General features: G+C 38.1%; 3 protein-coding genes across 4 annotated transcripts; all 3 read right to left on the reverse strand.

Moving 5' to 3' along the window:
• Positions 1-2,245: 2,245 nt before the first annotated feature.
• On the reverse strand, positions 2,246-3,266 carry LOC107620436 (uncharacterized). The gene is made up of 3 exons (XM_016322594.1): positions 2,998-3,266; positions 2,689-2,863; positions 2,246-2,464 (listed from the first exon to the last, which is right to left on the reverse strand). Exons 1-3 carry the CDS (start codon positions 3,264-3,266, stop codon positions 2,246-2,248), a joined length of 663 nt encoding a protein of 220 aa, XP_016178080.1.
• Positions 3,267-5,560: 2,294 nt separating this feature from the next.
• Positions 5,561-6,612, reverse strand: LOC148579406 (uncharacterized). The gene is made up of 2 exons (XM_088509133.1): positions 6,323-6,612; positions 5,561-6,249 (listed from the first exon to the last, which is right to left on the reverse strand). Exons 1-2 carry the CDS (start codon positions 6,610-6,612, stop codon positions 5,943-5,945), a joined length of 597 nt encoding a protein of 198 aa, XP_088365259.1. The 3' UTR covers positions 5,561-5,942.
• A 1,658-nt stretch (positions 6,613-8,270) lies between these two features.
• LOC107623514 (Tetratricopeptide repeat (TPR)-like superfamily protein) lies at positions 8,271-10,970 on the reverse strand. 2 transcript variants are annotated; one of them, XM_016325821.3, is made up of 2 exons: positions 9,680-10,970; positions 8,271-8,565 (listed from the first exon to the last, which is right to left on the reverse strand). In XM_016325821.3, exon 1 carries the CDS (start codon positions 10,794-10,796, stop codon positions 9,681-9,683), a length of 1,116 nt encoding a protein of 371 aa, XP_016181307.1. In that variant the 5' UTR covers positions 10,797-10,970; the 3' UTR covers positions 8,271-8,565; position 9,680. The 2 variants fall into 2 exon arrangements, with proteins under 2 accessions (XP_016181307.1, XP_016181308.1); XM_016325822.3 differs by having other exon boundaries at positions 8,271-8,664; positions 9,680-10,968.
• Positions 10,971-14,135: the final 3,165 nt, after the last annotated feature.

The raw sequence follows: 14,135 nt of genomic DNA on the forward strand, positions 1-14,135 counted from the left end.
AATAGAAGAACATTTAAATACATGAGTATGTGAAAAATACAAAAGTGAGATCATGGGTAGCTAGGCATGATTTTAGAGGCATATAGAGTGTGTGTATGTATTGTGTGAAAACTTAAGTTAGTCAAATGTTCAATTTATAGCTCACTTAGCCATACATATATCCTCACCCTTACCTTATCCCCATTACATCCTTGAAAAGACCTCATGATGTTTGCATTTGTACACCAGATATTTGTTGATTGGCTAGATGAAGAGCAAAGTTTTAGAAAGCATGACTAGAGAAGACTAGAGTGAATCACCCCTAAACACTTGAGTGACTAGAGCGGATACACATCCGGTGAGTGTTTGATTGCTCAATCACATGCATTCACCGCTATCTTCTATGTTCTTGCAAGTTGGTAAATCCTTTTGATAACTCAATGCAATTGTGGGTTGGGTTTAATTCCTATTGTTTTAGCCCTTATGCTTACATTTGTTTTCTTGAAAAGTCGATTTGTTTTGACCTAAGCATTTACATTCATAATAAGTAGTGCATTTAGATGGCTTGCATATAGTTTAGTTGCATTGAATAAATGTCATACCCCTTGTTTCCTTCTTGGTTTAGCATGAGGACATGCTAAGATTTAAGTGTGGGGAGGTTGATAAACCCCAGTTGTAGGACTTATCTTGTGTTGAATCTAGAGCATTTTGTCAACCTTTTCTCACATTTATTCAATGAAATAGCATAGTTTTGTGATTGTCTCCTAATTGGTGCTTAAGTGTGAAAACATGCTTTTAGATCCTTAATTTGATAATTTCAATCCCCCTTTGATTCCACTAGATGCCTTGATGTGTTTGTTAGTGATTTCAGATTGAAAAGGGCTAGGAATGGATCAAAGGAGTGAAGAGAAAGCATGCAAAGTGGAGAAATCATGAAAGCCAAGAATTTGGAACGCGCCCATGGACGCGCGCACACGCATAAGACGCGCACGCGCGGATCGCGCATCACTCCAGGGATGCGTACACGCGCTGTACGCGTACGCGTCGATGCCCACGCTGACACCTTTAATGAAATCGCACCCAGCGATTTCAAGAGGGCTTCTGGCCCAGTTTTGAAGCCAATCTTTGGTGGAAAAAGAATAAAAAGACCAAGGACTGAAGGGGGAAGGCATCAATCATGCAATCAATCATTATTCATAATTTAGGTTTTAGATGTAGTTTTCTAGAGAGAGAGAGGTTCTCTCCTCTCTCTAGGTTTTAGGATTTTTAGCTTTAATTCTTCTCAAATTCAGATTTCTATCTTAGTTTAATTTAGTTTCTCTTCTACTTTTATTTGTCTTGGCATTCTAGTTTATTCATCTCCCTTGTTGATTACGTAATCTTCCCCATTTAGTTTATGAATTCTCATGTTAGATTTGATTTTCCATTTAATGCAATTTGAGGTATTTCATATTCATGATTGCTTTCTTCAATTTATGTTTTTGATGCTTTCAATTGGTTGTTGGGATTTTATTATCTCTTATTGCTTTTCTATGCTTTTGTGTTATGCCTTCCAAGTGTTTGATAAAATGTTTGGGAGGGTTTTAAGTTACATTTTTCTCCTTTTGGCTTTGGTTGAGTAATTAGTGACACTTGAGTTATCAAACTCCTGTGTTGATTGATAATTGAAAGTTGCTAGTTGATTTGGATTCCACTAAAACTAGTCTTTCCTTAGGAGTTGACTAGGACTTGAGGAATCAAATTGATTCGTCCACTTGACTTTCCTTCATAATTAGAGGGTTAACTAAGTGGGAGCAATGAATAATTCTCATCACTATTAAGGACAATAATAAGGTTAGAACTTCCAATTCTCATTCCTTGCTATGAGCTTTTATAGTTGTTAGTTTGTTCCCTTTGCAATTTACTTTTCTTGTCTCTTACCCAAAACCCCAAAAGTATACTTTTCCATAACCAATTATAAGCACACTTCCCTGCAATTCCTTGAGAGACGACACGAGGTTTAAATACTTCGGTTATCAATTTTATTAGGGGTTTGTTACTTGTGACAACCAAATTTTTTGTATGAAAGGATTATTGTTGGTTTAGGAACTATACTTTCAATGAGAATATATTTGTGAATTCTAGACCACACAAAAATCTGTTCATCAACCAGTCCACACACATCATTGCTAAGAGAGTCCCAGAACTCTTTGTAGAAAATTGCTTGAAATCCATCTGGCCCTGGGGCTTTAAACGAACTCATGGTCATTACAGCTCTTTTAACCTCTTAAGACGTCACTGGTTCTACTAGCTTTTGATAAGCCTCAGTACTAAGAGACGGGCAAGGAAAATTCCCCATGGCGTCCAGGTCAATATCCTCCCTTGTAGAAAAGAGTTTTTGAAAGAAAGAATTTGCCGCCATTTCTAGAGTCGAAGTCTCTATGGCCCAAGACCCATCCTCCAAAAACAATCCATGAATTTTGTTCCTCTTTCGCCTGATAACCGTCTGCAGATGAAAAAATTTTGTATTTTTGTCTCCATATCTCATCCATTGTTCTCTAGATTTTTGATACCACAACAGCTCTTCTTGAAGAAGGATATCATTCAATTCCTGATACAAAACTTGCTCTTTGATCCTAAGCTATTGATCCTCCTGACTCTCTAGAGTAATCTGAACGTCATTCAAAAGCCTCTCCATCCCCTTTTCTTAACAAAAATATTGCCAAAAACCTTTTTATTGAAGCTAGTTGCATCTTTTTGAACCTCCAATAAACATTTGACCACATCCGGAGCTCCTTTATTCCAAGCTATATGAACAACATTCCTAAAAAGAGGATGAGTCATCCATGCAGCCTGGAATCTGAACGGACGATGGCCCTTGGTAGCCCTATCTGCCATCTTGCACCTAGTGAACAACGGGCAATGATCAGAGTGAAAGCGCGCCAGCACCTCAGTATAAGCCTCCGGAAACATTAGTCGCTAGTCCTGGTTGATGACTGCTCTATCAAGCTTCTTAGCCACTTGCACCCCTCCTCTCACCTTCCTGTACCAAGTGAATCTTCTCCCAATAGCCCCCATATCAAACAGCCCACAATCCTCCAATGTTTTCGCAAATTGTTTTGCTCTGGCAAGTCTAAACTGTCCCCTATAACTTCACTCTGCAACAGCACATCATTAAAGTCTCCTAACACAATCCAAGGTCCGTGGATCATATTAGAAATCCTTATTAAGTCACCACACATTTCTTTACGCCGATGTATATGCGGATTTGCATACACCGCACTGCAGTAACTAGAAGTATTTCCCATAGTGGTTTCAAAACTGATACATTGATCAACTACATCCAATACTCTCACAGAAATATTTGAATTAGCACATAAAACTCAGATACCCCCACTATGACCATTAGCCTCAACAATACCAACACCCTGGTAACCTAGATTATTCCAAAAAGATTTCATCCTCTCGAAAGGAATATGGGTTTCAAACAGTAGGGTGAAATTTATTCAATAACTCTTTACTATGAACTCGGGTCAATTTATTAGAGGCCCCTCTAATATTCCAAAATAGAAAGCTTAAATCTAAATAATCCATAAAACAATTGTACTGTAAAAATGACCAACCTCAACCGAAGTCCCTAACGAGATGATGAGGATCCACCATCATATCCCCCTGAGACTTTCTTGTCCTTACCCGGTTGTTGCCTGGTTTGTCTGTGTCCCTCCACTGACAACCCTTCCAATTCGATGATTTGCTGCTTGCTGATGTCGCCAAGGCAGTTCGTAGTCGACGGCGAATTCTGCAAAGAAGAAGGGCGCAACCTCTTATGTCCGTTTTTTATAATGGTAGTGAAAGTCGGCACCGCAACGGAGACAGCTTTGCCTTTCACCCCTTGCTGTTTGGAAGACGCCATGCGTGCTTGAGATCCGCCAACCGACCCAGTCTTCACCCCTGATTCGGCTCCTCTCATACGTAGCCCAAAGTCACGGTTCTGGTCCAATTTCTGATTTTAGTGCACCGGCACTTTGTCTTTAGAGGTTTGTTAGGCTTTGTTTGATTGGCTCAATTTTCCTCTCCTTTTACCGCTGACTTTGGTCCAGCCAGCCTCATTTCCCAAATGTTGGGACCCCACTTCCTTCCCATGCAACATATCACCCAATTCCTCCCCAATTTCTGCAACTATCGCTGAATCTTCAGGATTGCATCCAAATTTAAAATTTTTTTCCTTTGAGGCTTCTTGTGGCCGCACCAACCGGGCCGTCGTCTCAGTCACTGATGTTTCCTTTCGATCCACCTTTTCCGACTCTGTCGGGGTCATTCTGCAGTCAGTTGCTAGATGCCCAAAACAATTGCACTTGTCACAAATAAGGTGTAAGCATTCATACTCCACCTTATATTTAAACTCATCAACAATCACACTCTGGACTACCGGCAAACCAAGATTAATTTGCACGCAAGCCCGAGCAAATTTCTCCCGCTCCGCCGCCTTAGTAGCCAGATCCACCCTGACTGGTCTCCCCACAGTAGAAGCAATTCTCATCATGGCTTTATCCTGATAGTACCATATGCTCAAACCAGCGATTCGAATCCAAACCATAGTCTCCCCGAAAGTGTCCTCACAAGGTTTAAAATCCAATGTTCATGGCTTGATGGCAATATAGTGACCGAAGATCATCCATGGCGCCCTAGTAAAACCTTCTCTCGGTCGTCCATGCGATCAAATTTAACGAGGAAGTGCCCAAAATCCACATCCAAGATTTCATATCTATCGGTGATCCTCCATACCCCTTTCAGTTTGTGAAACATGGCCGTGTAACTAAGGTTTTTTCCAAGAACCTTAATCACAATTGCCTCCTTGTATGGTTCAGAAAGAATGTTTCTAGCCTCTTCAGAGAAGCAAACTCTCGGAGGCATATGATCTCCTTGTTTTCCGATGACCACTGCATGGAATCCTCATTTAGAGCTTCAGCTTGGTTTATCCTTGAGGCTACCGTAGAACCAATAACCTTGTCACGGAAAGAAATCTTGGAAGTCACCCTAGAACTAAGGTTGCCCTTACTTGATCCCTCCTTCACGCCTGATGCAAACCCTCCCACGCTCACCCCCTTATTTCTTTCGATGGCATGGACATCTTTCTCACCGTGTTTCACCCTCAAACGCTCTCTCCCGCTCTCTCCTTCTCTCATTCTCCCTGAGTACGGAGCACGTACTCTTTCTCTGCTAGAGTTTTTGAACCTTTTTCAAAATATTTAGTATATTGTTAAATGTTTATAATAATGTCTCTGTTAAAAACAAACGTTTTTTTTATCATAACGTTATTTATTAATTGTTATTATTATAATTATTATTATTATCATCATTATCATTATCATTATCATTATTTTTATTTATCGTTAATTTTTTTCGCAGGCTATCAGGAATTTGTTGCCCAGAAAATTAGATCCGCCAGAGACCTTTAACGAGGTAGCTGCAGCTTCACTAGCACTAACTGGGTTTCAACACGTTTCACGAGTAGGCGAACTGAGAGGTCATTCTGCACTACTGAGTGTTTTGGTCAAAAGATGAAGGTCGGAGACCCCATACATTTCATCTTCCGGTCGGTGAGGTGACAGTGACGCTGGAAGGTATTTCATATATTCTTGGCCTCCCGGTTAATGGGGAGCCCGTTACTGGTAGATCAGACAGCAGTCACCAGTTTTTGGTGGAGAACTACCTCACGTGTTTTGGTCGGGAGCCCGGTCCGCAGGATCACGTATTGGGTAAGGTTAGTATACCCTGGGTCCGGCGGTGCAGAGATTTCGAGCCATGTGACACTCAAGAGTCTATTGAGCGTTACGTCCGAGCGCACATTTTCTGCGTGCTCGGAACGGTTGTGTTTCCGGATAAGTCGACTGCATCGTTGAACTCGAAGTTTCTACCGCTACTTCGGGATTTTCACCGGATTTCGAGGCAGCCAGTCTGGCATACCTATACAGATCGTTGTGTCATGCATCATGATTCAACTGCAAAGAGATGGATGGCCCACTGATACTGCTTTTTGTTTGGCCCACTGATACTGCTTTTTTTCGAATCAAGCTAGTTCGGATAAGCCAATCGCACCCTGCACCATACCCCTTGCATTTTGCATAGAATGTCTGCGCCTCAGACTCATACACAGTGTAATCAACTCCTCTAGAGATGGTGTAGCTTTTGATTGCAGATATCACCGACTCTCTCGAACCAAATTCCATTCCGACACTAAACTCGCCATCTTCTGCCGCAACGTTGCCTTCACCTACGACATGCGCACCACCAGACAAGGCAAATAATTTAAACACTACAGGAAACTTGAGTTAATAATCATAACATACCCATATTCGCATACTCAGGAAATTCCGGGGCATGCATGACTTCGAGATCTAGAGTCCGCATAAAAGACGGAACACCAAACGGGTGTTGGCTTACAATGGCATTCACTTCATTTTGCACCGCCGGATTGCCTGCCAAGTCTCCATCATCGTTTTCGTCATCAACTTCATAGTTAGTTTCGAATTTCTCTTCGCTGTCATTATTATCTTCTTCCCAATCTATATCCCTGAGCTCATCAACATTGACCTCGTCGCCGACCGTACCCATCCCCAACTGCTGTTCAAACTCAACGTACAGCTCTATCATCGGCACGTGAGATCGGATTTGTTGATAAATATACAACATCTGCTGCATACTGGCATCGTCAGTGATGGCCATTATTTGAAACTGTATTAGCCCATCAAATACTTGCACATGACTTCTGTATAAAAGATTGCTCACCCTTTTCAAAATGTGGCTTTGAATGTTATTACAAAGACCATTTTGCAACTCAACAAAACTCATGGTACATGGAATAGCAAATAACAACAGACATTCACAAACAAAAGTAACTCCTTCATGTTTGTTTGTTATAGCCTCACCATTATAATATACTCGCAAGTTTGCAACACCTTCCATAACTTCAGCCTCAACTAACTCTATTTTTTTGACACAGTTATCCGCCAAAAAAACACCCCACTAAGGACTTTATGCAAAAAAGAGTAAGAGAAGTGAAGATGAAGATGAATGAAACCGAACTTCGTATTTATAGACAAACTTATGGATTTAAATATTATTTTGTGTACAAAACGCAACCTGCGTTTTGGAGCTTCTAAGAAAAAGTTTCTGCTACTAACAAAACGCAACCTGCATTTTGTGGGCTTCAAAAAAATTTGAATTTTCTGGCTTATTAAAACGCAACATGCGTTTAGCCTGAAACAACATAAAAAAAATTGAAATTGCCAAAACGTAACCTACGTTTTGTGTATTTCTAAATTAAAAAAAAAATAAAGAAGTACAAAACGCACCTTGCGTTTTTCTTCTGACCCATAGCAGTGCAAATTTTTTTATTCCCTCCATTTCATGGTGTTACACATTAACACTTTCCATAATTAAAAAAAAAACAGCCGAGGAATGCTATTGCCTATTATCCTCCTACAAAAAAATAAGGTAGAATTTACATTTGTTTATTTGTCTCTTTCTAATTGGTTTATGTGATTATTTAAAAACCAAAAATAAATTGCCGCCAAATTCACATCCCCTAAATATCGTCCGTTGCCCCTTTTTTTACCCTTAAAATTTCATAAATGCAGGAAAAACTTTACGTTTCTATTTTCTTTTTCTTGATTATAACATAAAATATAATAAGAGTAGAGAAAGAATCCAATGTCTACATCGTGTTACTTATTATTCCCTGCCTGCTTAACCCATTCCCTGCTCCAGATACACGCTTCGAGGTTAAACTCCGAGATAAGTTGATAACACATTCAAAAAGAACCACCACAGTAGGTGCACCCCAAAATCGGCGACTAATATAAAATATATATTAAACTATAGATACACATTAAAAATAAATTGAACATATATATTTATATGAAAATTCATTGATGATTAATTTTAGTGATTGATTTTGGTGTACAAATAATATTTTTACAGAACAAATATTGATTGATAGCATGATATGTAAAATTTTAAGGAAAGATAAAAATAAATCGGAAATTTGGGATATAATGAGAAGAAATAACCACAACCCCATATTATTTTAATTTAATAATAATTTAGCACATCCCTTTCATCTAGGCCTCACAAACCAAACCCTTCTTTATAGGGAATCAAGTTCAAAGAAAAGAAGAGTTATATCAATTTTCAATGTATAGCAGATTCAAATTATGTCAACTAAGAAAGTAAGATCTACCTGATCAAAATGTTCAAAGAAAATAACCCACAAAAACAACCCAACCCTAAATTCCTCTAGGATTTTAGTAAATGTAACAGATGACTTCCATATAATCGTGATCATCTCAAAACACTGATCATTCTAGTATTGAAATCTTACAAATAAGATGTGAACCATTATTTGTCAATTTCATTATATATTTACAAGGTTATCAAACTCTTGAAAGGACCTGCAAGAGTTTATAAAATTAGATCCCTAATCAAGTTTACGATTTTAAGAATAAGCCGTTACGAGTTTATAAGTTGAGATCCTGATTCAAATTTACCTATACTTTCCGAATAAACTGCATACCTGACCTATTCACAAGGCACCACAGTGGATATCTGATGAAGAAAAACAATGAGCAATTTATTAAAGACAAATCATCAGAAAATTCAAGACAACTCCATCTGCCAAGAGTATATTTCGAGATTTTGTATTGCCTAGACAAAATAGAAACCCAAATATGCATTATTGATATGATCCAAGTCTAACAAGATTGTACTAGAGGTAAAAGGAAGTTAGAAGGTATACTAATCTATCAATCAGTACAATCCACCAATGTGCAGCAGCAAAATTTTCAGCTACAAGATGATAATTAACCACAAATCAAAAGACTGCATAGAGCTATACAGTATATCAAAAGACCTCTTCCCTATCTCCTACATATTGAAAAGTTCAAAGAACCCTTCCCAACAATTTTATCTTTAATTTAGGATGCTCAAATTTACACACATTAACCTTGATAATTAGAAATCTTAATCTTAATTTTGTTTTAAAGAATTATGTTTCATTCAGTTACTTTTATTTTTACCTCTGTTGCAAACCGTTGATTATTATTTTTATTTTTTTATTTTTTTGGGTCTGAACTCCCTTGATTACCAAGCATATCATAACTAAGCATTGTTGATCAGTTACATTAATTTCCCTCCTGATGAACCAGTGGAAGGGTATGCCACCAGAAGTTGAGAGATATTATTAACATTTAGAGAATAATATTACACGAGATACAGAGGATAACAGTTAACACCCTCTAAATTTCCCAAATACACCAATTAGCTACTCCATCATGCATCAAGATACCAATTAGCATTTTTAAGAATTTTGAGAAAAGTTTGGTTCCTCTTGGCTTCAAATGTAAAAAACTCCACCTGTTTACTAATTATTCTCTAATGATTTAATAAAAGGAACTCCTCTATTTATAGATACCTAAATAAATAAGTAAATAACCAATAACCTACTTATAAATCATTACATCAATCCTCTGTAAGTTCCATATCTCTCAATCAATAAGACATCACACTTCTACCTGATATACTAACTCGGAGTAGTATATCAATATAAAGTTTCATCTATTTATTTCATCAAACTAGCATAGCACCACAATGTATCAACAAAAATTCACAAACTCATCAATTACAGTTGAATAGTGCAAATTGCAAATGAAATCAAAACTACCTCATGTCCGAGTGCAAGTTGCATCAAAGTCGTCGGGGGCGACACGAGCGATCCAATTGCTCAGTGTCCTCTTAATATCCGAGTGATTCACATAGGCCAGCTCATACATGCTACACAAGTTAACAACAAGCGTCTCATTGAGTGCCACGGTGGGAACCGTCTCAAGTGCATTCTCAAGTACCTTGATGGAATCAGACAAATCCCTCAGATACATCAAACACAATGCCTTGTTGTTCAAGGCAACAACATCAGAACCATCCCTCTCAATGCACTCCTCATACTCTCTAACAGCGGAGACATAATCCTTCCCAACCAAATACACCAAAGCCTTGTTTCTATTCACAAGGTTCATCATCTCAATCTCACTCAACAACAACGAACCATTGTTATTACCCATCTTTGCTTCCTCTACCAAACCCTCAACCTTGGAGAACGAAACCTTTGCACCTTCCAAGTCCCCAATCTGCAACTGAACATAGCCAAGCTGGGAAACCAGCAATGGATCCAAAGAGTCACGCGAAAGCAGCTCCTTCAACAAGCTCAAGCACACGGTGAACTCCTTGTGACTCAAATGGTTCCCAATTATGCAATTCACAACGAATACCTCTCTCTTCTTCCAGATCTGAACCGAATCTTGCAGATTGTTCGTCTCCTTGTCCCTGATCTTCTGGCGAACAAAATCGAGAAGAGTGTAAAGGCGATCCACACCTTGATTTCTGTGCCCTAATTTGATGGGAAGAAGAGCGTGGAGCCAGCGAAGGGAGAAGGGGACCATGGAACCGGTTCGGTTATGATAGATTTTGGGATAGGTTTCGTAGCGGTAGTGGTGGCTATCGAGGTCCTCCATGGAATCAAGCTCTGCGGAGGCTTCGTTGAAACGACGCAGTTTAGCGAAGGCAAGGGCATTATAGGCAAGGTAGGTGAGATGGTCGTGAGGGTTTTGAAGGAGGTTGAGGGCCCTGGCGCGTGAGACCTTGTCGATGACGGAGCGCCACGCGCCGCGAGTGGCGAGGTCTTGTAGGGAGGTAAGGTCATGACAGAGATCGTTGAGAGAGGAGAAGGAAGGGGTTGAGAGAGGGTCCGTTTGGGATTCGCAAATCGGAGACGATGATTCCATAATAACACTTTCGGTAATTCAAACGGGGCAGATTGAATCTTAGTCGAAGCTTGCAAATTGCAATTGTCTCAGTTGAGTGGGAGGGTTTTCTCTTGTTTGTTTTGCATGTGTGGATTAATCACAATGCTGGCAGCAGATTGAGACCAAGTTTGCTTGTGCCAAATTCTTTGCTATGGATGAAATTTTGATAACACACAAATATAATTAAAATTAAGGTTATATTTTATTATTAAAAATAACAAATGTGATAAATTAAATAATAATGTGAAATATTAAAAAATATAACTTTTAATTTTTTACTTAGTCGTCTAATTATTGTTCTTTTACAAGATTATTCACACAATTAATATAAAAAAAATATATTTTTTACTGTGTCATTATATAATGTAAAAGTGTTAGAGATGACTATATCAGCTAGCTAGTGTGTCCTAGTGACCTAGTGGTTTTTTTTTTTTTTTTTTTTTTGGTTTCCCACGGTATCCCCCAACCCGGCAGGTTAAGGACTAATCCGTCGCGGTAATGAGCTCCATTTAAGGGTTTGCCGCTGGCCAATGGGTTGCTGCATGCACAAGGCGGGATTCGAACCCCCGACACTTGCTTAAGCGGACTAGTGAGCTAACCACTAGACCAACCCAACTTGGTTAGTGACCTAGTGGTTTATTTACTATCAAGTCAGCATATGAAGCTTTTTACACGGAGAGAGGGTTGTCTTCTTGGACTTTAGACCCCGTTCCATACTACAAAAAAAAGAGTTTTATAACCCCCAGTAACAACTATAAAATTTAACTTCCTGTAATGCAACTATATATCTCTATCTTCTGTCAAAAAAAAAACTATATATCTCTATCTATTACAAATTATCAACTCCTTATAGATCTTACGTCAGAATCGTTCCCTATTGTAATATTAAGCATGATGTTTCAAACTTCAATGATCCTCATATATTGTAAACTCCTTCTAGATCTTACATTATTCTGCTTTATAGAGTAGGCTGGTGCTTTCACATTCCTTAATTAATCGTTGCCCTTCAGCTTCAATTCTTAACTGAAGTCTTAATCGCAGAGTTTTTCTTAGCTGTCATGTCTTTTTTTTTTTTTCTTTTTTGTAAATAACGTTATCAAATAATAAAAAAATACATAATTAAAATAATAAAAGTTCACATGCAAGTATTATGTAAAATTGATAGTTAAAATTTATTAAATAAAATAAAATTATTATTTAATAAATTTTAACTTATTAACTTAATGTAAAAACAACTATAGATTAGAATAAGAAAAAATATTTTGTTATTAATCTATTATAATATGTATCCGAAACCACCATAAAAGATATATGTATCAGTATCACGATCTATTTTTATTTTATTAGATTTCTTTTGATATTTAATCGATAATAAACTCATTTTCAGTGGTTATATAAAATAAAAATATCACACAAACAATATAGTATTGTTGAAATTAATTTTTTTTAAATGAAGCGTGAATATTTTCCCAAATCCAACAAACTTTTACCATTTTTATTCCAAATTTGCAAATTAAAAGTGTTCAAAAGGTTAAATAATATTTAGGATTAATTATTCTACTAGTTCTTATTGTTTTATAAATTTTTTAATTAGAACCCTATACTTTTTTTAATTAGATCTTTGTATTATTTTTAATTTTATAATTAAGTTATTTTTATGTTAAAAACAGTAAAATTAACAGAATATTTTTTTAAAATACATGCGGTCAAAGATCTGTTAGCATAGTCACTCTCTAGAAGTTCTCTCTGCTTACTCTCTGGAAGCTACATGTGCCAGCTCAGCTGGAGTTAGTTATAGCTGTTAGTTTCTCAACTAACTTGTAGCTTCATACCTACACACACTTTGAATTTCACCCAACTGATATAAGAATTAGCTCACTAACTCTGTATCAATTACGTTTTGCAATCACAATGCAGTGCCTTTCTTTTCTCTTGCTCTCTGTTTTTCTTGTCTAATTGGCTCATTTACTCTGTGATTCTTACTCTGTTGCCAGCTGCTGATACCTTACATGGTATCAGAGCTTTGGTTCAAGATCCACGAAACACTCGATGTCTTCCGCCTAACGAAACCAAGAAAATTGAGCTCCCAACTGCAATCAATAACAATAGCATCCATAACAAACTTTCTAGCAACAATCAAGCTGGATGAAGATAACTTCAAAGCTTGGAAGCGTCAAGCATTAACATGCGTCAAAGCCAACAGACTCCAAAGCCATGTCACTTCTCTATCGATTCCAAGAAGATTCAACTCTGATCAAGACAGAATTGAAGGAAAAGTATCGCAAGAATTCGAAGAGTGGGAACCGCATGATGAATGCCTGGTAGCTTGGATGCTTTCTGCTATAAATGAAATCTTTGTGAACAAAGTTGTAAAATACGAATACGCGCATGAAATTTGGGCAGCACTGGAATGAGTACTTCACAGCTAGGCTCAAATTCAAGATTAGGATGCTTAAGTCTCAGCTTAAGATGATCAAGAAACAAGGTGCACCTGGAGTTGAGTACATCTCCAAGATCAATAAGGTAACCAACTCTCTGGTTGCTCTCGGCACTCCGCTATCAAGAGAAGAACACATTGAAGCTGCTTTATAAGGTTTGGATGAAGAATTCAGTGCCTTCATCAATATGGTCAACTCCAGGATAGACCACATGACTATTAGTGAATTTGAGTCACAAATGCTCGTTCAAAAAGAAGTAAATAAAAGATTTCGAAAGCCCGGTCTGACAATGATTCATGTAAATCTTGCTCACAAAGAACAAGAGGCAAGCAAAGCCAAATATGAATACCCAACAGAAAAGGCCTATGAAAACTATAGAAATTATGGTAGAGGGCAATCTGGCAGAAAAGGAAGAGGAAGAAGCTTCAGAGGGGGCAGGTCATGGTGGCAAGGGAATCAGCCTCAGTGTCAATTGTGTGGCAGAGTTGGACACACAGTTTGGGAATGCTTCCACAGGTTCAACCAAAATTACCAAAACCCTCAGTTCCAAACCTCCAACAGTGGCCCTCCACCACCTACTGTTGGCTTCCATCAGCACCTTCACTCAGCCTATTCACCAATACAGCAACTAGGAAACTCTAGTCACACCAGTCAAGGCCCTCCCAAGCACTGGTTACATCCAATAGCTCTGACTAGGGGTGGTATCAAGACTCAAGAGCATCGCATCATATCACCTTCAATCAAACGAACCTGATCAACAACTCGGAATATGAAGGACCTGGACAAGTATTTGGAGGTAATGGTAAAGGTATGAGTATTGCTAATATTGGAATGTCTATTATGCATGCATCCCTGTGCAAAAAGTTTTTTAAACTCCAGA

The sequence above is a fragment of the Arachis ipaensis genome, chromosome B10, assembly GCF_059453495.1.
Source record: "Arachis ipaensis isolate K30076 ecotype BB chromosome B10, ASM5945349v1, whole genome shotgun sequence".
Lineage (NCBI taxonomy): Eukaryota > Viridiplantae > Streptophyta > Magnoliopsida > Fabales > Fabaceae > Arachis > Arachis ipaensis.